General features: G+C 35.9%; 1 protein-coding gene across 8 annotated transcripts in view; it reads left to right on the forward strand.

The window, feature by feature from the left end:
• UBR3 (ubiquitin protein ligase E3 component n-recognin 3) overlaps nucleotides 1-26829 on the forward strand; it is a 123228-nt gene that overhangs the window by 31940 nt on the left and 64459 nt on the right. For 6 of the 8 annotated variants that reach the window (XM_064514908.1, XM_064514909.1, XM_064514912.1 and 3 more), the window contains 17 exons: nucleotides 1655-1883; nucleotides 5512-5691; nucleotides 6488-6621; nucleotides 8484-8570; nucleotides 9182-9247; nucleotides 9339-9428; nucleotides 10431-10559; nucleotides 10651-10703; nucleotides 11386-11519; nucleotides 12000-12084; nucleotides 13889-14031; nucleotides 17137-17233; nucleotides 18448-18589; nucleotides 22500-22604; nucleotides 23560-23733; nucleotides 23966-23995; nucleotides 25407-25867. In XM_064514908.1, coding sequence (XP_064370978.1) covers nucleotides 1655-1883; nucleotides 5512-5691; nucleotides 6488-6621; nucleotides 8484-8570; nucleotides 9182-9247; nucleotides 9339-9428; nucleotides 10431-10559; nucleotides 10651-10703; nucleotides 11386-11519; nucleotides 12000-12084; nucleotides 13889-14031; nucleotides 17137-17233; nucleotides 18448-18589; nucleotides 22500-22604; nucleotides 23560-23733; nucleotides 23966-23995; nucleotides 25407-25867 — 2339 coding nt within the window. The remainder of the gene's footprint in view (nucleotides 1-1654; nucleotides 1884-5511; nucleotides 5692-6487; nucleotides 6622-8483; nucleotides 8571-9181; nucleotides 9248-9338; nucleotides 9429-10430; nucleotides 10560-10650; nucleotides 10704-11385; nucleotides 11520-11999; nucleotides 12085-13888; nucleotides 14032-17136; nucleotides 17234-18447; nucleotides 18590-22499; nucleotides 22605-23559; nucleotides 23734-23965; nucleotides 23996-25406; nucleotides 25868-26829) is intronic. The other 2 variants (XM_064514910.1, XM_064514911.1) reach the window with 1 other exon arrangement.

The following is a 26829-nucleotide window of genomic DNA, read 5'->3' on the forward strand; positions in this document are numbered from 1 at the left end:
GAGAAGGACTGTGTTTTCACAATCAACTTGAATTCAGAGTGCTTTGTAAAACAAATAAAACACAGTACCTACATTATAGAACCTAACAATCCTGTTTAAACATAATACAATGTGAAGAAGTAATGTGCTGGAAGATGAAAACTATGAAATTATTTTTTCAAACCACATGTTGTAGTTTAGTGTTGCTGGAGTCTAGTACTAACATATGTTTTAAAATAATACTAGTAAAATTAATGTACTAACTTCTTAAAATATTAAATGTGTCATTTGTTTCTGAAGCTTAACATCAATAGTGTCAATGTTTTGGTGTTTATTATAAATGTCATTGCCAGCGATTACAGTTGTATCAAGCTTTAATTTAAATGAAATTATATGATAGGTTGTTCTGGCTTGGAATGCCAGAATGATACAACAACTCTGTACAAGTTGAGTGATATAGTGTGAATATATTCTTACCAAAGAGGCCATAGCTGAAAATAGCTACCATTATGCCAGGTGCTGTACATAGAAGAAATTTTTAATTATCATACAGATTTCCATCATATTGGACTAGCCAAAGCAGGGCAACTTAAATAAATTGTACTGTTTCCTTTAGTGACCCTTCTTCGCTGCTTCTCCCACCTCCCTCCAGTACATTTTTGTACATCAGCAACTTGCTCTTAGTTTTTGAGGGTATTTGTTGGAACAAGCCGTCTTTGTGACCAACCACAGCATTATGGCATCATGATATTTTGGGGAATATTTTCTGAATAAGATCATGGTGGTGCTGTAAAAAAAAATGGGAGTACAGAGTCTCAGGCATTTGGGTAAAATGAAGTAGTGATTTGCATACAGTCCAGTGAAAACACATATGCCTTTAAAGGTGGTTTTAAAATTTCTGATTTTATATTTAAGAAAGACTGATACTTCCAGAAGGACTAGATACAGGATTTGGGACATTGAGCTGAAAATTCTTTCATCACTACAACAGCTTGTATTATCTGTTCTTACTAAGCCAAGCAAGTCCAGATGGTGATAATTCAGAACTTAATGTACCAAATAAGAAACGATTTAGAAGCTGGCACATATGCACACGTGTATACACAGTGCAGAAGGTTGGTTTACAATGCAGTTTAAGGCTAAAAATGATGTGGCCCAAGAAATTGTACCGAGACTGATAATGCATTGATATACGAAAAATTGGCTCAGTGGGTAGATGATTGCAAGTGATCAAGTTACAGCAGCTTTATCAGCCACCCGTGATCTCATTGTTCGTAGTATGTCATTTTGGGGCACTGTTTTAGGATTCAGTAAATTTAGGGTAAAGTACTAGAACTTTACTACATTCACAGGTATGCTTTGACCTTATGTTCCTTGTTCAGATGTTTCCGGTTGTTTTACTAGAAAGTGTATAGAATGAGAAGACTGGATTTTGAGATCAGGAAATAAAATTTGAGGAGTAAGTTACTTCCCTCTGTAGAGGGGTCATTGGATATGGACTGCTTCTAGAAACTAGACATGGGGTAGTTAGACTATCAATTTTGACTCGTCATGGCAACGGATGTTTCTAGGATATATTGATTGTACTTTTGTAAAGGAATACTTAATCGTGAAAGAAAACTATAATTTGTGTGTGGTGCTTGTTTTAACATTAACATTTCTTTATAATTTGCAGATTGCTTTTACCAAAACTTTTGTTCAGCATTATGCTTTTATTATGAAAACACTGAAGAAAAGCCATGAATCAGACACTATGTCTAATAGAATTGTGCATATCAGTGTTCAGTTGTTCAGCAACGAAGAACTAGCACGCCAAGTGACAGAAGAATGTCAGCTGCTGGATATTATGGTCACTGTTCTATTATATATGATGGAAAGTTGCCTTATTAAAAGTGAGTTGCAAGGTAGGTTGATATTATTTTTTGATTTTTTTTGTTGTTGTTTTATTGTTTCCATGGATAATAAATAATTGATTAATCTCTCTTTGTTAAATTTAGTCATTTTTCCCCAGAAATGCACAGGGTATAGTGATATATAGTAGAGGCTGAGTCTCATAATTTTCTGGAAATGTAAAAGATAATTTTCAAGAGTCATACTGATGTTTTCTCCTGTGGTTTGTAGGGTTTTCTTTTTTTAGTAGTCTTATATAGTTTAGAATACTTAGTATTGTTTTGCAGATGCTGTCTGTGTTGGGTAAAGTGCATATATGCTATTTGTGAAGCTCCTCTGAATAAGAACTTACATATATAAATTGTATTAATTTAAACGATATTTTCAAAATATTTCATCAGTTGTTCAAAATACTTGAAATTGTTTTATTTTTTCTCACTTGTAATTGCTTTAATAAAGTTTAATTTAATTAAGGAAGACTGATTTATTCCTTTATAAATGTAATAATTTGATTAAGCTCTTGGATGACAGAGTGGCGATTTGAACTTAGTCGTTTACACTGTTTACGTTCTTCTAGTGAAGAAGACAGTCCTGTTTCTACCCTCCTCCTTTTACCTATGCTTATCTGAAGTTGGTGGCACAACAAATTTTGCTAACTTGTTTTTCACACTTTCATGTGCTTAAACTGCAGACCTCTCAGCCGCCTTTTTCCTAGTTTGAATCTGAAGACGCTCTTTGTAGATAGCTTGTCTGCTACTGCTAAATAAATACCGACACCTTCTGCGTGGACCTGAAACTTTTCTTCTCTGAAGTATGCTTTGTCTATGACTCCACTATATCTATAGCCTAATACAGAATAACTGTACTGAAATGGAAAATCCTCAGTCCTCTAGCTACAAACTATGCCCTCATTTGGCCACACTTCAACATGGAGAAATTTTCTTGCCCTGCATATATTGCTTTAAAGGAGTCAAAGAAAAGTGTTGTGTTCTGACTCGATCCAGTGCATTGTTGCATCTTTTTTCCTTAACAGTTTGTATATCAAGTGACTTTTGCTAAACTAACGCCATAGTGGTGGAATCTCAGTTAAAACTATTTTTAAAGCACCTTCAGATCTTTGCTAGTTGGTGAATAGAGGATGGTGCTAACATGATGGTAAGATTCTGTAATGGACCAGAATTTGCAGCCAAAGAGAGGAAGGCTAAGGCCGTGACTAGACATCCTCTGAAGAAACTTTGTGGTAATTTAATATTTAAGCTGGAGGTAGTAAGTTAAATACCTTCAGACAGGTTTGTGATAGATTTGCGAGAGAACGTTTATCCCTAGAGCAGCTATACCGTGGCATGAAGTTACCTATTTCCTTTCCCTAGCACTAGTGATTTGTCTTGGCTGAGACCCCATCTTGGAATGTGTGGTGCTTAGCATTTTTGCATTTCCTCCTCATTGCTTTATGTATGCGAGTTTGCAGTTCTGCAGGCTTGCATCTTGTGTTTTCTTTAGTTCAAGACACCTCTTACGGTGCTGGAAGCAGTAGTGAGAAGTCTGTTAGAAGTTTGTGCTGGTGAGATAAATTTAGAAAAAGAATTCTGTTTGTGCTACTAGTGCAAACAAAAGGTAGTTCATTTAGTATTGGAGGAAACAAAGTTTGCTAATCCAGCCAGCGGATAGCTGGATAAAATGTGCTGGAGAGAAGAAACCAGAACATGTAGCAGGAATTATATCTACTAAGGCATGTTTAGTTTGCATTGCTAACAAATGTTAATTGTTATTTGGGCAGCTGATATGTGCTAAAAGTATACAGTTCATTAAAGGTGTTTGTGGATGCTAAGTGGATATGGGCAAATTGTGTTCCTGAAACAGAGTTAACCTAGGGACTATGCTGGCATCTACTCAAAAGTGTTTACTAGTTCAACTTGTCTTTCTCTCGCATGTGGTGTGACAGGATGAGGAGAAATACAGGTGCAGATAATAAAACTGGATCCCTAGAAAGATTTATGTCCCCCTGTCTCTTAGAGATTTTTTTTTCCTCTCTATCAGCACTTTCCTCCTCCTGAACTTTTCATGAAGGAAGTATTTATACCCCAAGGAGAACGAGCCATCATCAAAACATTCTTTTAAAAAAAAACAAAACAAAACAAAAAAAACACCCCACCTTTCTTCCTCTGACTGACCTTACATAACCCTGGCTTGTAGAGTACTGTGAAGATGGGGAGTTGCCGCTGCCAATTTAAAAAAAATGCTGCATTTGTCTGATCTCTGCTGGGGCAGGGAATCAGGGACATGTAATTGTTGGTTCTTTTCAAAGTGCTTTCATGGGTTCAGGCAGAGCTGGTGGAGGTTTTATCTTGTTCTTGGGTAGGCTGTGTGAGCACGTGGGAACCAGGCAGCTGAACAGCAGCCCTAGTTCTCTTTCTTCACAGATGCACCAGCTACCAGGCGAGCGGTTCCAGAGCACTGGATCCGTTGCAGCAGAGAAGCTGGAGCAGTTGTGTAGAGCGCCCTTGGCTTCCTGTGGCTGCTGGCGCTGCAGCGGAATAGATAGGAGTCGGCTGAAGAACCTGAGTTCTGTGTTATCTTACTGTAGCGAGGCTTCTGTGTGCAGTTGTGTGCGACTAAGGCAGCGTATTTTCGGGATGAGATCTGATTCATTTCCCTGAGCATGCCTTGTTCTTGAGAAGTAAAACTTGTTCAGATCAAAATATTACACCACTTCAAATTCCAAAAGCTCTGCTGAAATAACAGGCAGGACGATACTTTATCTTTGTAACAATCAACCAACAAAAATAAAACAAACTCTGCATAAAAATAAAGAAGTATTTTCTTCAGTAGTTAAAGGAGAGAAAAAAAAATTGCTTGGGTCCCAGGTAGATCCACTGCCGGTACACTTGTGCTGGAGTTTGGAGTCTCGCAATACCAGTGTCTTTTTTCTCTGGCTATGTAATGCTGCTTGGTTTTGTCATGTGGCTTTCTTCTGCAGAAAGGGTGACTGCAAGGGTCCTTTGTGCATTTAAATTGGACGAGAGCCACCCCCAAAGCTGATCATCAGAACTGAAGTTTTATCCTGTTGGCTTGAGTCAGAACAACAACTGAGAGTTGGGTGCTAGAAGTTATTTCCCGTGGATAATAACTCTAGGACCAGTCCTGTTTCTCTGCTGTTCTTTCTAGGGGTTCTTCTCATAAAAATCAAATTAAAACATTTATTAAACAGTATAGAGGACAAACTTCTGTGATTCAGGGGGCAGGGAGGCATTTTTCCCCCCTCTATGATTTCTTCCGTTCTCCCTTTGGGAACCTTCTCCTGTCGTAGGCTCAGGAAGATGGAGTAAACCCGCTCTCTGTTCTCTGTTAGAGCTTTATTGGGGTAGTTGTGGCTCAAAGGGCACTGCTCTTCAAAGGCTGCGATCTTGTTCAAAGTGTGTGTGTCTCCTGCTAGGGTGGGATCTGCATTGGTGACTACAACATGAGAAGACAACCCAGGGTGCCACCAAGTAAATAACCTTTTCTGCAGTTTCCTGCGTGTGTTGTCACAAGGTTACAGTGAATCCTAATTTTTATTCTTGCGTGATCTTAGACCTTTGTTTAAAAATGAGAACAAGGAAAAAATTGCAGTACTTTCTTTTTTTTTCTATTTTTTTAATCTAGATGAGGAAAATAGTTTACATGTTGTGGTGAACTGTGGGGAAGCATTACTGAAGAATAATACTTACTGGCCCCTGGTTAGTGATTTTATAAATATACTCTCACACCAAAGCGTGGCAAAGAAATTTTTGGAAGATCATGGTCTTTTGGTAACATGGATGAATTTTGTATCATTCTTTCAAGGTATGTGACTTTTATAGTCAGTACTAATGCATACTAATACAAGGATCTTGAGACAGCTTTACGTTCACAGTAGCAAAATTGTTACGCCACTGTATATAAATATTTATTTTGTTAGTATTTTCATAAGCAGACATTTCTGAAAGGGACCAGTATATTCTAGAAAACAAATTTGAAAATGATCTTTTAATGGATCTTTGTCTTGTGTAGACCAGGTGAAGAGTAATTGCATAATGGTTCAGTGAGACTCATGGTGCCAAAATTCTCATTGTACCAATAGTGCAAATCATAACTTGTGCTAGAACTGCTTTATTGGCAAAGCCCTAAATTTAAATATTGGGTAAATTAATCGGGTTAATTTGTATCTTTTTCTAAGTGTTGCTGTGAAGAAACATGTTTTTATTAAAAGCAAACAAACAAACAAAAACTTACCATGAACTTTTCAATACTGAAAAGTACCTGCCTAGCAAGAGATCCAGGTGTTTTCTGTCCAGAAGTTCTCACTGACTAGCTGAGGTTCAAAGTAAATGGGCTGCAGTCCATATTAATGTCACCTGAAAAAAAAGGACTGCAATTACTAGCCAAATCTTCGTTCTTTTCTGACCTGTTCCTGTTCAAATTTTGATGCTTGTCCCTATATTTCGTCTCTTATCCTACTGCTAGATAAGATACATTTAAACATGCCTTCTGTGAAGTTTTTTTGTTGATAGATCTGTGGATATATATAACATAAAAATAGTACATTCCAGTTAGCCATAGTTAAATATTTGGTTGTATAACTCTGCTTAAATCTTTGAAGGTATGAATTTAAATAAACGTGAATTAAATGAGCATGTGGAGTTTGAATCACAGACATACTATGCTGCCTTTGCTGCTGAGCTGGAAGCCTGTGCCCAGCCAATGTGGGGTCTTCTGTCACATTGCAAAGTTAGGGTAAGTAATATTTATCTATCGTTATTCATGTTTTCAAGAACAAGCAACAAGAAATCCTTTTAATGTTCCTCTGTGTAGTCTCAAGAAAGTTCATAAATGGTTCAAATTATAAATTCTTTTTTTTTCCTTGTGTGATTTTTTTCCCCCCTCTGACTACTTTTTATGTAAGGTATGGTGTATAAGCAGTGTTTTGTTTTCTTGAAGGTAGTACAATTATTTGAACAGTGATGCACTTCTCAAAGGATGTTCTTAAAGGATATCTATAAAGGCATTGGATACTGGTTAGTAGTTTAACCTTAGATTTGCATTCAGGAAAATTAAAATCAAGCGGAGAAGAGTTTCTGAAAGGTTGGCTTTTGCCAAGTTGGTCAGTGGAAGCATCCAGGTATATCATAACTTATTTCAGAGCTCTTATATCTGAGAGGTCAGGCTGTTTTATCTTGAGGAGACTTGTTTCTTGCTGTCTTTGCCTGCCAAATATATAATATTGTGATCAGTTATTATTCTGAGTATGATGAATATAGAGTTCATGCTCATACTTAATTGTCATCTGCAGTACTGAGACTAGAAGGTTGGGATGTGCCCCTACTGTATACACAAACACAGTCCTCATCTGAGGACAAAGAACTTGATGGATGTCTGTGAGTCATTCTGCCTTGGTTTTGTGAGAAAGGAGAAAAATAAGTCCTTCCTGACATGGTATTAGTATTGATTATGCAAATACTGACTGATGGTAAATAGACACTTCAGTATGAAGCGAAATGTAGTAATTACACGTTTGTTCTGGCTTACTAACAGTATGAGGTGAAACATCGTAACGTGGGTCATGACATCTGTTTGTCTCCCAACTCCAGCAAAGAGTTGTTACTGTTTGCCAGACAGTAGATTACAATAAATTACAGTAAAAATTGAATCTTTCAGCTTTTAGGAATACTGAAGACATGAAAAAAACCTTTTATTATGAGTTTATAGTAATTTGTTATGAAAATAAGTGGGCGTGAAGAGATTCCAGCTCCTGTCCCAAATTAGAAGGAAAGGTGGCAGAGCTTGGCCAGCGCAGGTTGTGATGGTGGAGCCTCAGGGTGGGAACGTGGCTGTTGTGCATCATGATGAGAAAAGGTGACTGACCGAGCCAGTCAGCATTCGCACAGCTTCTGCCTCGCTGAAGCACTGTTGGCTTTCACATGTGAAGTGTGCCTAGATGTCCTAAGAGATTGAGGGAGGTCTGGAGCTGCTGTGTTTTCAAGGACAAGTCCCTAAGAAACCCGGCTTTGTAAGTGCCACTGATGCCAGAGCAGTCTGGTTTCCCTACCTCCCACCTGCCATTCGTCTGGGCTACTGCTGCGTTCCTGGAGGGCAGCGTACACCCCTAGCCTTGAAATACATGATTTAATCTGAAATATAGTTTAGTAGTAGGACATTATTACACCTAGCATAATTATAATAAGGGTTGTTAAGATGTATTTAGTATTGTTTTACCACTGGATTTCACGTTCATTGAATTAAACTCTAAAGTAACCTTTCGGTAGATAAAAACTTAAGATAAAAGCCACTCCTTTTCAATTGCTTGGAAGGACACATCTTTTCTCCTTTGGTTTCTAATATTCTAGTAAAAATAAATGGATAAATGAAAGTAGACACTAAGACCAGAGTGAAGGGGCTTAATTCTTGTCATTGAAATGATCCCCTTTTAGGGTAACAATGGAACTGTACTAATACCTTTATTTTCCATACTGTGAAGGCATAAAATGCGTAGTACTGTAAAAAAAACCCCACATTTATTCATAACAGGGAAACAACGTCACTTACTTAAAACTGTTTTGGCCCATGTAATACAGCTTTTTTATTTTCTTTAATTGCAGGAGACACAAGAATACACACGTAATGTCGTCAGATACTGCCTTGAAGCGCTTCAGGACTGGTTTGATGCTATCAACTTTGTAGATGAGGTATGTATCCTTAATGAATGTAAGCTGTTTAAGTGCTGTGAAAGTCTGGTAAAACTTAAAAGGCGATATACTTTTTATTTTCCTCATTAAATTAAAACAGCATTCTATGCACTGATTTAAAAAGAAAGAATTGCTTTGCTGAAATTGGAAAGTTTGTAGTTAGTATTCACAATGTTATTTCCTACAATCCTATACGTCTGTAGTCTAACAGTTTAGATTTGCTGGTGCAAGCGTAAGCTATGAGAGCCTTAAAAGTAGTGCCATTGCAGTACTTCCATCTATTTGTATGAAGAGCTGAAGCAATGACAAGACAGAATAGTAATGATATAGTAGTGGGGAGGCAGCTTTGATACCTTAGCAAAGGATACTGTCTGGATCGAGTTCAAGTGTCATTAACTACTAGGGGCTCAGTAAGAGATTAACTGTAGCAATCTGAACATGGGAAGTTTATGAAGCATTGGTGGTGGGGAATTAAGCAATATTAGGTTAGTAGAAAGTAAGTCCATCAAATAAGGACATGCAAGATACTGCTCTTGGTGATGGTGACAAAGGCATTCATAGGTTTGGTTTTTTTTATACATGATATTAAAATATCTGTATTTTACTTTCAGCCAGCTCCTAACCAAGTTACTTTTCATTTGCCACTGCATCGTTACTTTGCCATGTTTTTAAGTAAGGTAAGCAGATGTTTATAGTTGCACAGAAGATGGAAATTGCCTGTTGAGTGTGATTGTTCAATTAAACGTATGTTTCCTTCCCCCTGCCCAGGCTGTCAAATGCCAAGAACTAGATCTGGATACTATCTTGCCAGATCAGGAGATGCTGATGAAACTAATGATACACCCACTTCAAATTCAGGTATGGGCAAACTTCTTTGATGCAGATACACAGATGTACAAAAAAAATGTTGCGATCTGATGCTCTTTAACAGCAATCACTTAAATATATTTCAAAGTAGGTTGCAAGGGGGGATATGTCTTAATTGTGGAATATAAAAATAAGTAATATATAAAATAGAATATACTGAATAGTTAGGATAAACTTAATTTTTTTCCTATTCCCAAAATTAAATATGTGACATTAGTTAAGAATGTAATTCTGAGAAGTATAATAATATTCATCATAGCACTTTCAAACAGGATAGCTAAATTTGAATACAGGGTTTTGTTCATGGAATTGCTATTATTGGAGCAGAAACAGAGACTAAATCTCAGTCTGAAAACTTGAAATCTTAAATTGAGAATGATTTCAAGAGTGGATGCACCCTGCAGCATTTTTTATTTATAAGTATGTATTTATTTGCATGTAAGTGATAGCGAATAGTATTTATAATCACTGCTTTTATACTTGACTTGTTTTTAAGCTGAAAAAAGGTCAAAAGAAGCCATTATTTTAACCATTGATGATCTCGTGTTTGGAGTACTTTTTCAAGATAAAAAATGATGTATCGCTTCATTGGCTTTGATCACTTTCATCATCTGGAATACATTCTCAAAAAAAAGTTGCAAAGTTTTGTTACTAAATCATTCAACATGATCTTTTTCTTAGTATGTCTGATATGTAGATATATTTCTGTCTCAAGAAATGCCACTAATTGGTACCAGGTACATTTTTTGAAGTGTTTGGTTATATATTGAGAATTCACTTGCATCCTGCACTCCTGTTTTTGAGACTAAGGAGAATATGTTTATATGTATGTGTGTATATATATGTGCGTGTGTGTGTATACATACGTGTGTATACACCCAGAGAGTGATACGGAGTGATATATTGATGATCTGTTAACACTGAACTGAACAGCTTAATGTCTCTGATAAGTTTGCAAACTTCTTTTTTTTTTTTTTTTTTTTAACTGAACAGGCAAGCCTTTCTGAAATTCACAGCAACATGTGGGTGAGGAATGGCCTACAAATTAAAGGACAGGCAATGACTTATGTGCAATCTCATTTTTGTAATTCCATGATTGATCCTGACATTTATCTGCTACAAGTAAGTTATGTTTTCTGAGAATCCAAGCCAGTGTTTATTTAAAAAAAAAAAATATCCTAGTGAATAAAATGAATTTATTCTCTTTCCACAGGTCTGTGCCTCTAGGCTTGACCCAGATTATTTTATTTCATCAGTTTTTGAAAGGTAAGATCCAAAGATGAATGCTCTTGTTCAGTATTTTGCCACCCATTGACTAACTTATGCCGTGGGAGAGAAAAGGTGCATATACACCTTTGTGTACAATGATATACATTTTCAGTGCTATGATTCTGCCTAGCTAAAGCTAATACTTATCCCAAGGCTCTATAACTGAGCTATCTCACATTTGTCATTTCATTCAGGACTAGCTTTTGATTTACAGTTAATACTTCAGATGTCCATTTTCTGAGCATTTTCAGTTTTTAAAGTACTGTACATTCTCATATGCAAGTATTCAGGATATGCTAGCATGACAAAGTGGACAAACAGAGCTGCAGTAGTGAGAATCCCAGAAGGAATGCTTGCTTTCCCAGACAGAATAAATCTGTCCTGGTATATATCAGGGTATGAAAGTAGGTTAATTGGTATTAGTTTTTATATGTTCGTAAATGCTAGGTGTTTTCATGTGGAGTAAATATGACCATAGCATGTTCCACAGATAGTTAAATAAAAATCCAGCTTCAAAAATAAAAGGATTTTCATATCTGTTTGCATATTACTGCATCATATGCTTTTTTTATATTAATTTAGGGCTGATATGCATGGTATCCTGAGTTTATCAGTACATTTACCATTGTTGTTTTAATGTTGAAGAATGTTGTTTCTGACTTTAATCTTTGTTACGCAGATTTAAGGTGGTAGATCTGTTAACAATGGCGTCGCAGCATCAGAATACAGTCCTTGATTCGGAGCATGAAAGGTCCATGTTGGAAGGAGCCTTAACATTTTTAGTCCTTTTGTTAAGTCTTCGCTTGCATTTAGGTAAGAAGCACAGCTTTAGGGATATTTATGTCTAAATAATACAGCTTTTAATTTATTTTCACGTTTCCAAACATTTAATAGCTACCATAAAGCTGAATAGGCAAAATTAGTAACTTAAAGCATCTAACACTTGGTCTCATCTGCACTGAAATTTTAATCATTTATGAATTAGAAATAGGCAGAGTACATAGAAATGGCGAAAAATAGCTTTAATGGAAGTAAGTGGCTGAATTGTGTATTTGATCACCGAGTGCCACATTAAAATTGTGTCTTTTTCAGAAAGACAAGCAGTTTTTAGTTTATCTATCTCTTTATGACTGAGCTTGTCTCATAACTTTTGCCCTTTTTATTGCTATGCTTTTTATAGCACTATATAATTACTTAATACTAATGTTTGTACTAAGCTTAACTTATTCTAAGGGTGAAGTATGCTGAGTGCATTTTTTTTACTATTATGTTGTTTTACTTTTCTTGTTCTAGGAATGACAGATGATGAGATCCTCAGAGCAGAGATGGTAGCCCAGCTCTGTATGAATGACAGGACACACAGTTCATTATTGGACCTCATATCCTTGGAGTATATTAACTAATGTGCATGAATGAAAGTGACAGGTAGCTGGATAGCAGTGGGATTTTGGAGCTTGAACATCATGTTGAGCAAAAGCATTTTCTCCTACTTTGTTCTTCCTTACGAAATGTGCAGTGCTTTGTAATGTTTACTTTTTTATTAATACAGAAGAAAGAACTTTTTCTATTTTTATTATTTTTTAAATACTACAGAAAGCCATACAGTTGTGAGGTGAAGAGTCTGTTTTTCAGTAGGATTGTAGGAAGTCTAGCCAAGTGGAACCTTTATCTCAATTTGAGCCTTTGGTTATTGTTTATTATATGCTAGTATAAAAAGAAGCCAGTTTTGCTATATTGGCATTTGCTTTTGGTATCAAAAGCTGAAAATGCAAATAATAGGAATGCTGAATGCAGCTTTGAAATTAAAGTGAAATGTATCTGTTTTAGTAGGAAAGTATCTTACCTGAAGAATAGCAAACTCTAGGAAATCTTTCTACACAGTGATATGATTTGTGTCCCTAAAATGTTCCATACAATTACACAAGTTTTACTGGTATCAAAGTACTAAGCTCTGTAGGCAAATTAAACAGCTTGTGGTAATTGTCTGAAAGAGTTTGCAATCTAGTGATGGGCATTCGGTAAAAATATTAGCAATTTATAAAGGTTTAAAAGGAGAAGACTGAGAGTTACCAATATGCAATAAGAATTATTACTGTGAGACACAGTAACTCATTTGCTTAGGATGTCATATATGAGGTTTATCTTTCATCTTTGCTTGTTCATATTTTCAAAACCAGTTTGCATTTACGTTCTTTTCACCTGTCCTCTTTGCTATATTCCCAGTATTTTAAATTCGTGTTCTTGAATTTTTCTTGTGCTATTAGACCCTGAGCTCTTGCTCAGCATGAGATTTTAGGGCTTGTAACTCAGAACAGATGGTTTGCTTAATGTTTTCTTGTACGCTTAAAACAAAGGCTATCAGTACCTTTCTGTCTGAATTCACCTGTTTTTCCGCTTTGTAGGATTTGATGACCTATTTCTCTTCCTTTATTTCATCCCCATACCTGTTAACCCTCTAAGAACCTTGTGATTTGTGAGGAAGTTTGGGAGATTTTTTTCCCCCACACTACTAATTTATTATTTAAAACAAAATAAAGTTATGTGCCTAATGTTTGGAAGTCAAAATAAGTGATTGCTTATCACCTATATAAGAATTTACTACTTGTGAGAAAACCTCTGCTTTATGGTAAGTGATTACTTATGTAAGTGAATCATTTATGTAAGTACTAGTGATTACTGTTGTTAATTTTGGTAGTTGTCAGTAGGCTGATTAAGTATCACTATCAAAAAATAAGAAATAGTCAATCCAAGAATGAGAATTATTTAGTATATGTATGAATCCCCAACCACTTACTTGCTTTTTCTGCACTTACTTAACCATAAACGCAAAATATTTTTGTTGCTATTAACAAAGCCAACATGAGAGTAAACGGAGGCTAACACAAAAACTTTTATATATACACTACAGGTAGTAGTTTTTATTTCTCATTTAATACTTACCTCTTGAGCAAGCATGTAGTAATTGGCTTGGTTTAAAGAGCTTAATGTCCTATCTAGGAGGCTTTGATTCACTTCAATAATAGTTGTTACTCCAGTGCAGCTGGGGGATACAGACCTCTTGTGGTTAAAACAGAGCATTGCCAAAATGTAGCTGCTGAAATAAATAAGTGAAAATGTCAGACAGAAGTGAAATGCTGTGTTCTGCAGTTAAGTTAACTTCATTTTCCTTAACACAAACATTACATTCCAGAAAACCCAAATCCTAAAAGTGGTATTATTCCAGGAAGCTTAAGCTTTGAATCAGTGTTGTCAGCAGTTGCTGATTTTAAAGCTCCTGTTTTTGAACCTGGAGGTTCCATGCAACAAGGAATGTATACACCTAAAGGTATGGTACTCCGCGTCTTTTACAACATACTCAGTGGCAAGATGCTTAACCAGAGTGAGACCAAAAAAAATCCTGTGTTTGACTTTTTTGTTATTGTCTTTTGCTTATGTTTCTGAAGAGCATTGCTAAAGATTATTCATGGTTTTCTGTAAAGCAGATTTCATCTAGAATTAAAATGACCCTCCACTATTAATCAGGTATCTTTAGAAAGCAAGGGAAAAATGGAGAACTGAAGAATCCTGTTGTTTGTATCTTACTGTTCTTCATAGTTCATCATTCCTGTTTAAAAAAAAATATATACTGGTATATGTTCAATAGAGTTTATAACTGTTTACACTGGTGGGATGTCAGTTACAAAGATTTATTTTCTTTGAATTTGTTCACTTTTTGATTATTAAACGTATACATAATTCTTCTTTTTATATTGCTTAAATTTGTCAGTAATCTGTAACAGCTTTCCCAGTCAATAGCGAGGTCCTGACCTAAGTAGTGTGGTTATAGAATATTGTTCTATAATTGAATACAATGTATAGAGTGTAGAAATGACAAGTTTCTTCCCCGACCAGCTTGCTGTCTAAATTAGACTCAAGACAGTGTTGGTGTACCAAAGGAGAGGAGGAGTTCAGCGCTCAGTGGTCCAGGGCTGCTTTCCTGTCACTGAGCAGACAGATAAGGCTCGGAGCAACCTGAAGTGCTCCGCGTGCCCTGGCTGTGCCCCTCGGTTCATAGCAAAGCTAGAGCTGGATGATAACTCCCTCCTACCTCTGGGATGACTTGAAAACTGTCAGCCTTGGGGTCTGACAATTTTTAAACCTTTTGGCCTGTAGGCAGTGCTCTTCTGTGGATTTTTTTTTTTTTTTAATGTGGAAACTAATATTAAATTAACATGTTTGCCAGACTTTGTGATGGGAGATTGATGAGTGAGAAAAACTCTCACTCTGATTTCACAAAATTACTTCGCTGGTTGTTAATTTGTATCAATGTTTTGGGAAGTGAAAACATTCTGGTTTCTTAATGTGTAATTAGGCAGTTAACACCTATGTATTTAGAACAGTGTTCTTTTAGTGTTCTGTAAACTCTCTTTCCTTACCTATGTTTGGTTTCTGGAGCTTGTAACATGCTGGTCTTTTTCAGAACACAGTGTAAAAAAACAATGGAAAATACAAGATGGATTAGGGTATTTCTAATTACGATAGCACTTTGTATTTGGGGACCCCGACAGTAGATTATAGTATTTATAATATTTTAAGAGATAGCTTAAAATAGCTCTGGAATACGTCATTCACCTTAAATAAAGATTTTTAAAGTATCGCATCTCATATGGCAGTGAATACAGAAGTTATTTGTAAAACTATGTGAAATCCCCTCTTTACGTGATAAAAAATTGAACGAGCTCCTGCCAGAATAAAAGCCAGCATGGCTTTCTTTTGTGTACTATAGCTTTTAAAAAGCTTATAATCTTTATAAGGCTATATAGGTCCTCAGAAAGAATGATGGTACTCCAGTTGCTTTTTAGAGTTAAAATCTATGGCCTGTCACAGTTGAAGCAAGCTGCGCTGAAATCCTTTCCACTTAATCCCTCCTTTCCCTACAGTTACGGAGAAAAATCTAGTTTATGATATGCATAAGCACCACATCTGGCTTCCATTAACCACTGATTAAAAACACCAACCACCTCCAAAAAAAGATGTAGTTCTGCATGTTTCTTGTGGATTTGTGTCACGAAGATGCGTTCTGCGTCCATTCCTAGCATTTACCCTGTGGCTCCCTGACTTAGTCCTTTTGCCTCGGTATGTTCTGCTAGCCAAACCAAGACTGGTCTGTGTTTTAGGCTGCAATAGTAAACTCTCTGTTGTCCAGAGAAAGTAGGATTTTTGGAAGCAGGCTGCACTTTTAAGTGCTAAAAGGCTATGGTTTGAGCATCATTCATACACGGTAGATACCATGCTAGGTGTTCCCTCTGAATAGCTTGTGAGGATGTCCGTAGGACTGTTAACAGAAGTGAATAGGAGTTTAAACCACTTGTGCCTGTGGGAAATTAGTCTCATTGGTGTGATGAAGCCTCCTACTTTGCTTGTGAAAACTTTGAAGAAAGTTTTAAACATTCTAAAATTATATATCCTTGTTTCTTCTTTGTTTTTCATGTTATTTTAATGTGATCATTCAATCTTATGTTCATACTGCTTTGTTACTGGAGCTAAATACTTCAACTTAGGCAGTGAAGAACTTTATTTGGTTTTAGGTTGGAAACTTTTAGTTTTGTTTTTTAATGATGCATAAGCAGGACAAAAAACATATAGCATTTAAAGGGATGTGTTCATTAATATTCCATTTAAACTTTTCTATTCATGGTTGTTCTTTAAAGCCACTGTAGGCATTACATTAAAGCTACTAAATTAAACACAGACAACTAAGATTTTAATGCCAAAATAACGTGCAAATATTGGTTATAAAACAAAGACACGTTTATAAATGAATCATGACAAATGTTGTTTGATAAGAAAGAGCCATTTTTTAGACCAACCCAAAAATCGCTGTGTTATCATCTGATTCACTACACTTAAATATCACCTATTTGCTAACCAATCTGCAGTCCTTACTTCCTATTTTCAAGAGTGCCTGTGCTTACCAAGTGAAAAATAATTACCACATTTTCTTAAAAATTTAAAAAGAGCAAAATAAGAGGAATATGGAAAAGGTGGTTTGGGGGCTGTTTTCGTGTACTTAGAACAGGAGAAATGTATTTACTTAGATTTTAAAAATAATTGGGAAGTGTTCTTTTAAAACTTTTTTCTCTCTTTGCACATGTTTCAGTTGTCTCTTTTTCAGGATTATGTGTTTTCCCACACTGTAAATTATTATCAAACACAAAAAAACTACAAGATACTAAAAGCTGCTTCATGGAAGATATTTATTGCCTTAATAAATCATTATTAATTAAAAAAAGTATTATTAGTAATAAGTAGTAAAAATTATTGTACTTTGCTAAAAAATATCATTATCTAATAGCAAATTACGTAGTTAAAGCTGATTAAGAAGAGAATCTGAAATAAATTGTGATGTCTATGAAGATAATTTTAACATGTGACTTCTTTGAAATAACAGCTGAAGTTTGGGATAAGGAATTTGACCCCGTCATGGTAATACTTCGAACAGTTTACCGTAGAGACGTGCAGTCTGCAATGGACAGATATACTGCATTGTAAGTTGGATCCCTTTCAGAAAGCACATTGTTTGTCACACAACAGAATTTTTTTTTATATATATATGTGTGTTTTCACTGGCTGGGAATGTTAATGATATTATCGATGTTTTCAGGCCCCAAATTTGTCCTTCAATAAATAGTACAGAAATTTACAGACGTTGTCAGGATTCTGGTGAACTTGGTCTGTTTCTCTTCCACAAATGTTAAAAATACATTGAAAGGGCCACAGACAAAGCGGTGAATGTCATCACAAATCAGATATTTAGCTGGTTTTCTTTTTTTCCCTTCACATTTATATAAAAGAAATTACAATATTTTGTGTGTTGAAATTGTATTGAAGACAACACAGAGGTGAATTAAATAAATTCTGATTTTAAATACAGGAAGAAAACATGTAGCACACTTTCTGAAGTTGTAAGAAGCAAGAGATTTGGTCTTAATTCTGTCCCTTACAGCCTTCTTACCCTTAAAAATCCTTGTCTTTATTTCAACTAATTTTATTTAGTTCTCTTTATTTAATACTCTGGGAATAAAAAGTAACTTAAAAAAAATATGTAAAATAAACTTAGTGAAATAATCCTCTGCTCCATGCCCCTTTGCTTGTTCTGTTAAGCCTGAGGGTCATCATAAACATATGCTATAAGTGATTTTGAGCAAGGTAGCAGTCTGTTAAATATTTGCACTGTCTAATGCACTGAATACCAGCTGATTATTAGCAATATGGGTATACAGTGCAATTAATTTTTAACTTCATAGATATGGTGGTACTGGTAGTTTCAAGAATAGCTAATGGTGTCTGGTGTTTCCCAGTGTTGGATCTTTTGTGCAGCCTATAATCCAGTCCTACAGATGTGAATTTTCTATGGTAGATGTCTGACTAACCTGGAGATTTTGGTGAAGTGAAAAGTTTTCAGTCCATTTCATGTGCCTCTTGAAGTGAAAAAGGAATTCTAAAATTCATTACAGTAATTAATAATTTAGTAGGTATCTAGGACATTTAAATCACTGGTGGCAACAGAAAAGCATGACTGGATATGGTTTGTATATACATTCCAGTTTTTCAAATGTTCTTTAATATAAACTAAGTGGATTAGAAATGGTCATCAATTCTAAAGTTTGAACCAAAAGAAGAATGCAGGATAGTTATTTATAAGAGTGACAGTTGTCTACATTATTGCAGTATTTAACAAAAGTCTCATTTATTTAAATAGTTTAAAGCAAAGCAGTAAATTCCCTGGGAACCCATGGCCTCCCTACAAGAAGAGAACACCGCTACATCCAAGTTACAAAGGTCTCGTAAAGCTTTTACACTGCAAAACCTTGCATATTGTGCTGTTCACGCTTCTTTACAAGGTACAGTCATAATTCTCATTAATAAGGCCAATATTTTACTTCCATTTAATCATGACTCTTTTTACAGATTTGCAGTATACCTGTTCAAATTTATATAATATTCTTATTTTTGTTCTTATGATGAAGTACTTCAGATTAGATTTTCTTTTTTTACTAGCTAAACTAAAGACAAGTTACAATATCAAAAAAATTGGAGGGGTAAATTTTCTATTTTATTATTTCTCATTCTTTTCATGAATTGTTTGTGCAACTTCAGAGATGTGTAGTTTTTCATATTTATTTAATAAGCCTATGATGATGATTTCCTATGGTTTTCATTATGCAGTTTGTACACATACCAAGTCAGGTACCCAAGCAGAGGAGCAGTCTTACTGTGCTTTGAGGAGCACTAGCAGAATCATCAGGGCTGCTGTCAGCCTTGTTGTTCCACGAGGGTTTCGGGGAGTGCGCTAATGCTAGTGATGTTCCTTTGGCTCCCAGGGCAGGTCTGTAAAGCATCAGCAGGAGGATGAAATGTATGCAACCCTGGTGGCTCCAGCTCCTAAATGAGAAATACATCTCATAAGTGCAGTTGGTTCTAATGTCGCTTTCTGGATATGTTCTGGCTTTTGATAATGTTGCAGCACTTGTTTTTCAGCACTAATTGATGCCTTTAAATTATTTTTGGTTTTGTCTTTGATAGTTGGCTGCCCTCTTTTAAGGAGAAACGCATCACTTTTGCCGAGTACGCATCCCTTTTGCCGAGTACGTTCATCAGAAAATAGGGCTCTGAATTGGCCTTAGCACTTTGAAAGTGCTTTCAAAGCAATGGGCTACAAAGGCAGTTGAGGGACTATAAAACACGGTTTGATTGAGGCACATTAGTGCTTTTAGCTGGGCAGATGTTCCTTTTAATGCTCCTTTCAGTGCTCCTTGTTCCCCCATAGCTCTCCAGCTTTTGTTGAACAGAAAATCTCTCTTGTTAAAGAGAGTAATAACTACCTGGCATTTACAGAGGGCCATGCTTATTCCTGTGGAGTTGTTCTAATTTTTTTGTCTACTGAAGTATCATATAAATAAGTCGTCAGTGTATCACTAGAATGGATATAGACTTAAGATTTTATCTGAATTCATTCAATAGATTTTACCTTTATAGCAGATTTTTTTTCCTCAAAAGCTTTATAATGCTTACAAATTTACAACTTCAGTAAACAATAGGTTTTGCTGTGTAATAAATGCAGTTTCAGAAATCTACTTTAAAAGTATAAATTAGAAATATTTGACAAAAATTCTTTTGCTACTATTTTTCCTCATCCATGATAGAATGGACCATGTTATGGAGAGGACTGAATTTGATGTGCAGAGACTGTTGAATGAAGCCATACCATTTGGGACTTGGTAGTACAATATCTTATGGTTGGTCAAGGTTTTCCACTGTCAGATATTTCTTAGTTGCTTATAATTTTGCCAAAATCTAACTGGTAGCTGCCGTTTTTCGTGCTGGATGAGTGTTCTGGCAAATTTTTCCAAGAAGGAAGCAAGGACAAAATACATTCCTTTTCCCCATATTTTAAACATTCTTTTATCAGAGTTCTGAATCTAATTTTAGCCAATCTGTAGACATTGCAAAACTGTGTTTTGTATGTGCTTAGTGGGTGGTTGTTTTATTCTGTTAAGTGATGAAGTCCCAAGAACGTCAACCCCAGACCGGGCATGCCCTGCGCCCGAGCTGACTCTCCCTTTGCCGGGAGTGGCGGCACCCCCTCGCCCAGGGGTTTCTGTAGTCGCGGCCAGAGAAGCTGGTGGGCACTGCCCGCTCAGCCCAGGCAGGGGAGGCCTAGCCGGAGCTGCCCGCCCGCTGCAGGGCCGGCAGGGAGGACACCCAGCTCTGGGGCCGGCAGTGCTGGGGGAAGCCCGAGGCAGGCGGCTCTCCGGAGAGCTGCCTGCTGCGGAAAAGTGGAGCAGCGAGTTTGGGATGGTTCAGATGATGAAACAGGATTTTAACATGGTACAGAAATGGAGAATGTAGGGAAGGAAGGCATCATCTTTTACTGCCTTGCTCGTATTTTTTATTTTCTTACTCTGCTGAGGAGCTTCAAGGACCTAAATCTTGACAATCTTAAAATTTTCCAGGACACTATTTTAGCTGGAATATTCAAATACATTTCTGCTAGGTTTGTGGAAGGTAGAAATTATGTAGTGATTGATTCCATGCAGTGGCTTAAATGATCCGCTTTGTGTATTTGTGTAATTCTGGCAGTTTACAGCAGCCTGTGTGTCTCTTGACCTTTGGGGCTGCATAAAGAATAATAAAATATGTTTGACTATTTTTAGACATGTTACCCGGTATGACTTTTGTTTCTAGCTGGTCAATTGCACATCATTTTCACACTAATGTACTACTGAATGTCCTTTTTTTTTTTTTTTTTTTTTTTTTTTAGTGATCTCTTTAATCTGAGATTGGGTTTCATTAGATCAGCTCTTCAAACATAATTTAGAAAAGTCATTGTAAAACAGTATTTGTTTTAAGAACTCTGTCTCTCTGATGTTTCTGATGAGTGTATCTGCTTATGGAATTTGGCCTATTCAGAACCAACCTGTATTTAAACGTTTGCTGCAGTACATTCAGAATTTCTTTAGTAGCCTGTTTGTAATGAAATTCTAAATGTATTTTCCTGTCCACTTTTGTTATAATTTGCAAGTTCTCATAATTTTCTTCCCTTTGAATCAGAGCATTCTCAAGAGGAAAGCTGTCCTGCTTTTTCATTTCAGCCACACTGCTTCTCCCTCTTGGATCATTAAAGTTGTATTAAAAGAAGGATACATGCATCCATGTGCGCACAGGCGTGCACATACACACAGGATTTAAAATAATTGTTTGCTCCTTTCTATTTAAGAAGCTTTTTGTTTGGATACTTTTATGTATAATTTTTGAAGCCTTCTTTTTTTTGCTTGTGTCTTCCATGGAAATGTAGTTAGTTAAGATCCTCTTCACATTGGTATTGTTTGGCTTTACCAATGCCTCTTAGTCTCCTGCAGACACGAGGAATTTCTGAAGCATTTATTTATTTTTTGTAATTTCGAAAAGAACAGTATGTGAAGATCGTTATGAATTAATTTCACATTAACCCTTCTGGTGTCCCCAGGTGTTCAGGCATCACTACTGGCACTGGGACTTGCCTGGCTCTGGGTGGTGACTGATCCCATGAAAAAAGGAGGGCAGGCTAGCCACAGTCCTTTGCTTGTAGCTGGCAGTAGGGGTAACTGAGCAAGCTCACCTGGCGCTTTGGTGTTAAAATAAGCCACAGCTTGAACTAGTGATAATTTTAAGATACAAATTTGGCTGGAAAGAGACAGTAAAAAATTAAATCTTGCTTTTGCCATAACGCTCACAGGTTAGTTTTTATAAACCTCAAAATCATTTTCTTAAAAAGAATTCACCACTCTTCAAAATAATTTTTTCTAACTGTCTCTTCACAAATGTGGTAAGACTTTGAAGGCGTTGCTGTACAACAAAAAGAAAACTTTATTTTAAATTCTAAAATTGGAGCTCAGTGTCTCCAGAAAATACTAGGGCAGCAAGTGGTGTTACAGTGTTCTGCCTGCCCAGTCTCTTCTGTATACCAATACTTGTGATATAGCTCATGATATGGCTCTTGAGAAAATATTTTCCTATACTTAAAAGAAATTGAAGGCAAAAATTACGTATGTAGCTTTTCTGAAGTGGCTAACCTGGAAAGTCATGCTCAGAGACAAAAATAGTTTGTAGTACCTTGAGCTTCTTCACAGGAGACTCTTGATTACTTTCTTTCACTTTCAGTTTAGGTTAGAGCTGTCCTCCAGGTTTTTGGCACTTTTTTTTTATTAGGGATTGTGAGAGTATCAAAGATAAAAGATCTTCTAAGCTGTGAATGTCCCTTTCTCTGCCTAGATATTAATGGATCATCAGAATTTGTCAGAACATGTCCTTTGCATGGTTTTGTATTTGATTGAGCTGGGGTTGGAAAATTCTCCAGAACAGGAGTCAGATGAAGAGGTAAGAATAAATATCAGTTTTTTGTTAAAATATGCAAGTATTGTCTAATGGTGCAACATTCTCTTAAAGTAAAAAATTGATGTTTCTTAAAATAATAGTTTTACCATGGGATTCAGAATAAAACACCATTTTTCTATTTATTTAAGCAGGGATCAGCTGAGCAATATATGTTAGAAAACTGCATACAGTCCTGAAAAAGAATTTGACATCTTGTCATGTGTTGCAACAGTGTCTTTTAGAGTTGAAGTTTCTGTATCTTTAAGCTGACAGTATAGATTGTGCTATTCTATGAGTTACAGCTTGAAACTGGTTGCCAAGAAATGAATTGAATCTAAAACTTGCTTAGGTTCTTAGATTTTTTTCAGCTGAAATCATTATCACAGAACATTTTACCACTGAAGTTCTGTGTCTTCTAAAACACAAGATGTGAATTAGCCAAAATTTTAACTGTCCTTTTGATGAGAATTTGAATATAAAGAATGCTTAGTTTCATTATTCCAGTTTCCCTTATGGTATATGCCTTTCATAATGGTATGCGCCTTTCCTGGTGTTTAATGTTCCTTATATGACTAACAGTGTGCCACTTTTTTTTCCAGAGATTATTTTGTGTACATTCTGGATGTTTTGTTATGTTAAGCTTAGTTTGTACATCTTTGTATTGCCCTGAGGCATTCTCTTTGCTCTTGTTAGATAGCACTGATTGGGTGTATTTGTTTGCTCATATTCATTCTGAATGTGTATTTTTTATTATTTATTTATTTGTTTGCATTGTAGTCCTCAAGACGGAGATCAGTCATTGTCGTAATTTTTAAGAGCTATGTCATCTTCAGTGAGGTGCATACTTTTCAGCAGGTTGTTCTTATGTCATGAAGAGAGGATGGTCCCTGTACAATTATAAAAGCAACATGAATTATTGCAACATATAAAGGACTGTTCACTAATCTGTTTATTCTAGGAATCTGCAGGTGGACAAGAGCGTTGCCATGACAGTTGGTTTCCAGGTAGTAACTTGGTTTCTAACATGCGTCACTTTATTAACTATGTCCGAGTAAGAGTACCAGAAACTGCTCCAGAAGTGAAGAGAGAACCGCCTGCAAGTACCAGTTCAGATAGTTTAACTTCTTCACAAGTAAGTATATACAAATACCACTCTTCTTTCTAGAGTAGTTTAAGTTATTGCTTTATTGCTTATACTGTTTTTGTTTGGGTAGTTTTTTTACTGTTTTTATGAATTTGTTAAAATAACTTTTCTCTAGTAATCTTTCTGAAGAATATAGATAGCAGGAATAGAAGTTACTTCAAATCATATCTCCTTCCGAATGACATATTTAATGCATTCTTTTTTGTCCTCAATCTACCAGAGTTCAAGGCGGAAGAGCCTTCAGAGAGAGGTAGATTTGTGTGCAGTTTGTTTTCCTAAGCAATTAACTTGCAATATGGCTTTAATTGTGCTCACCTTAACATTCAGTGACATCTAATTTTTCTGAATTTCTTTTTACTTTGTTTTGCAAGGATTTGTGCTTTTTTCATATTCTTGATTTTAATCTTAGGTGATAGATTTTTAAGCAATGAAATACCTTTACATGTTTAAAATATATTTTTTAAAATAAATGGTATTTATCAAATATAAAATGTCTTTGTTAGCTTACTGCTTGAGCTTCGTATTTAGTCCTGTTTTGTCCTGCCAAGGTATTACTAATGTTTAATAATGTAGAGTAGTCCAGCTTTCTTAAATCTAGGGAAGTTTAACCTTATGTTGCAAGCGCATTTGAAATGATTAGTGGCAAAGTAGATCTGTTTTTGTGAAAACAAAATTAATGTGTACATAGTGGAATCCTGAAAGACTTATAGCCAGTAGATAAGATAATCCCTTTGTCAAGATTGCTTCTGTATACAGTGCTTCAGATTGTTTTATACCAGATGTAAAGAAAGCTGTTGTAGTGAAGTACAGTGGGTATTTCTTTTGCATATAAAACATGAAGTAGGTAGGTGAGATGACTTATGTCAGAATTCTGTTTTTTATATTTAATCTCTCAGGTGTTTGGCATCTCTTGGCTTCCCAGCCTACTCAGGAGTAGGGATTGAGATGTTAAAAAGTTTTGAATTTCATGTTCAAGATATTCGGGAAACGTCTCTTCTGTGGGTTCGGGATATGCCTGCTGCTCCCACGTATGCTTAATCTGGGACTGAAAACAAGGGTAGCACAGCACAGAAACATCTGAACGGGCTTTTGTGTAACTGCACTCATGTGGTCATGTGCCACAAACAGTAAGCTCTGCTTGCACATCTGGCTATGTGGCTTCTGGATCTCAGCTAATAAATCCACACAGGATGGGAAACGCCCATGGGGACACGTGGGCTCGCGCGTGTAGTGGCTTATGAGTTATGCTGTGCAGCACTGCTCTGTAGACCTCATTAAAGACATTTAAAATGGCCTAAAGATGCTAAAATTATGAATATTCCAGAAAAAAAATGACAAAATACTGCTTGGAGAAGAGGATCATAAGTTTAGAGCAAAGCTAGGTATTTGTTGTTATTTTAGTGTAGGTAATATTTTAATTTTGTACTTGGCTTTTTATGTAGCTGTGTATAACAAATCTGTATAAAAGTATGATATGCAGGGTTAGTATTTTGGTACACCAAATTTCATTACATTTTTGGAAGAGGAAAGGAAATCTTTATTGTTTCAGCTTTTTCCTCCTAGTTTAAAAAATACTGTCTAGTTCTATGCATTTTGTTTGTATTTTTTTACTAATTATAATTTATTTATAATAAATTTAAACATTTTCCCCCCCCCCCAAGAACTCGGGGACAGCTCAAGTGTTCAGTTTGGTGGCGGAACGTAGAAAGAAATTTCAGGAGATCATCAATCGGAACAGCAGTGAAGCAAATCAGGTGGTTCGGCCCAAAACATCAATGAAATGGTCAGCACCTGGTGCAACACCACAGCTAACTACAGCCATTCTAGAAGTCAAAGAAAGTATATTGTCCTTGCTAATTAAATTACACCATAAACTCTCAGGAAAACAAAACTCCTACTATCCTCCATGGTTAGATGATGTGGATGTTTTAATCCACCCAGAAATTCCAAGATATTCTCATGGTGATGGAATGACTGCAGTAGAAAGAATTTTATTGAAAGCTGCAATTCAGAGCAGACTGAATAAACGTATAATTGAAGAAATATGCAGAAAGGTGACACCTCCTGTACCACCAAAAAAGATTAGCTCTGCGGAGAAGAAAACTTTGGATAAAGAAGAAAGGTAAGTTTAAAAAAAAAAAATGAAGGGGATAGTAGAAGGGAGTGTGTTTGCATCTACCGATTGACCTATCTCTAGTCTTGGCACAAATTATTAAAAAAACAAAACAAAACAACTTTTAATTCTATAATTCTTTACCCATTTTGTATACATATGATGTAAATGGGTGGTAAGGAAGTGTCTGTACCTTGCTATTATAAATCTTTAAATTAGGAAATTTTGAAATTATTTTGTTATATACATGATAACCCTTAATGTTGCTAGACAGCCTTTTCTGATTTCTTGGTCATTTTTATACCTGTGCTCAATTTATCTTAGGGCAGTAATTCTCAGCTTCTGCAAGCCCAGAGACTTGCAGATTTTATACATTCGGGTCTGCAAGATAAAGAAGTTTTAAAATAGAGACTTCTTAAATACTGAGAGCAATCAATACAATTTTATTTCCCTCTTTTTTTTTTCCCCTCAACTTAGAAGCCCTTGTACTTTTGTATGGGAGGAGTAGGCAGAGAAGTTGTGTGTTTGGTAAACAAAACTTTGAACCTGCTCAATATTCAATCTATACTGAGCTTGCTTGTCAGCATTTTTTTCCTATCCCTTTGCACTGTAATTTTTGGTAGGGACATATTGGCACATAACAGAACTTGTTTCCCCTTTTCTGTTTTGATGGGAAGAATTACTAAGGCATAGCAAAGGTAAAACTAGGTATTAAGAATGTTAAATGGAAAAACACTGAACTCCATAATCACAGTTACAATTCATATATACAAAGGTGTAGAATTAAGATTGTCTTAACAACTTTTGGGGCTTAACTGTGCAACCTCAAGATAAGTTAGAGGGTTTTTTTCTTTTCTGGATTCATATAGCGTATACATTCATGTACACGTATACTGTGGGTTTTTTGTAGGTTTGTTAGGTCTGAGTTGGTAGCGCTGCCTTTTTCGCTTGTCCAACACATTCCATTTAAA

This window comes from Dromaius novaehollandiae, chromosome 7 (genome assembly GCF_036370855.1).
Source record: "Dromaius novaehollandiae isolate bDroNov1 chromosome 7, bDroNov1.hap1, whole genome shotgun sequence".
Lineage (NCBI taxonomy): Eukaryota > Metazoa > Chordata > Aves > Casuariiformes > Dromaiidae > Dromaius > Dromaius novaehollandiae.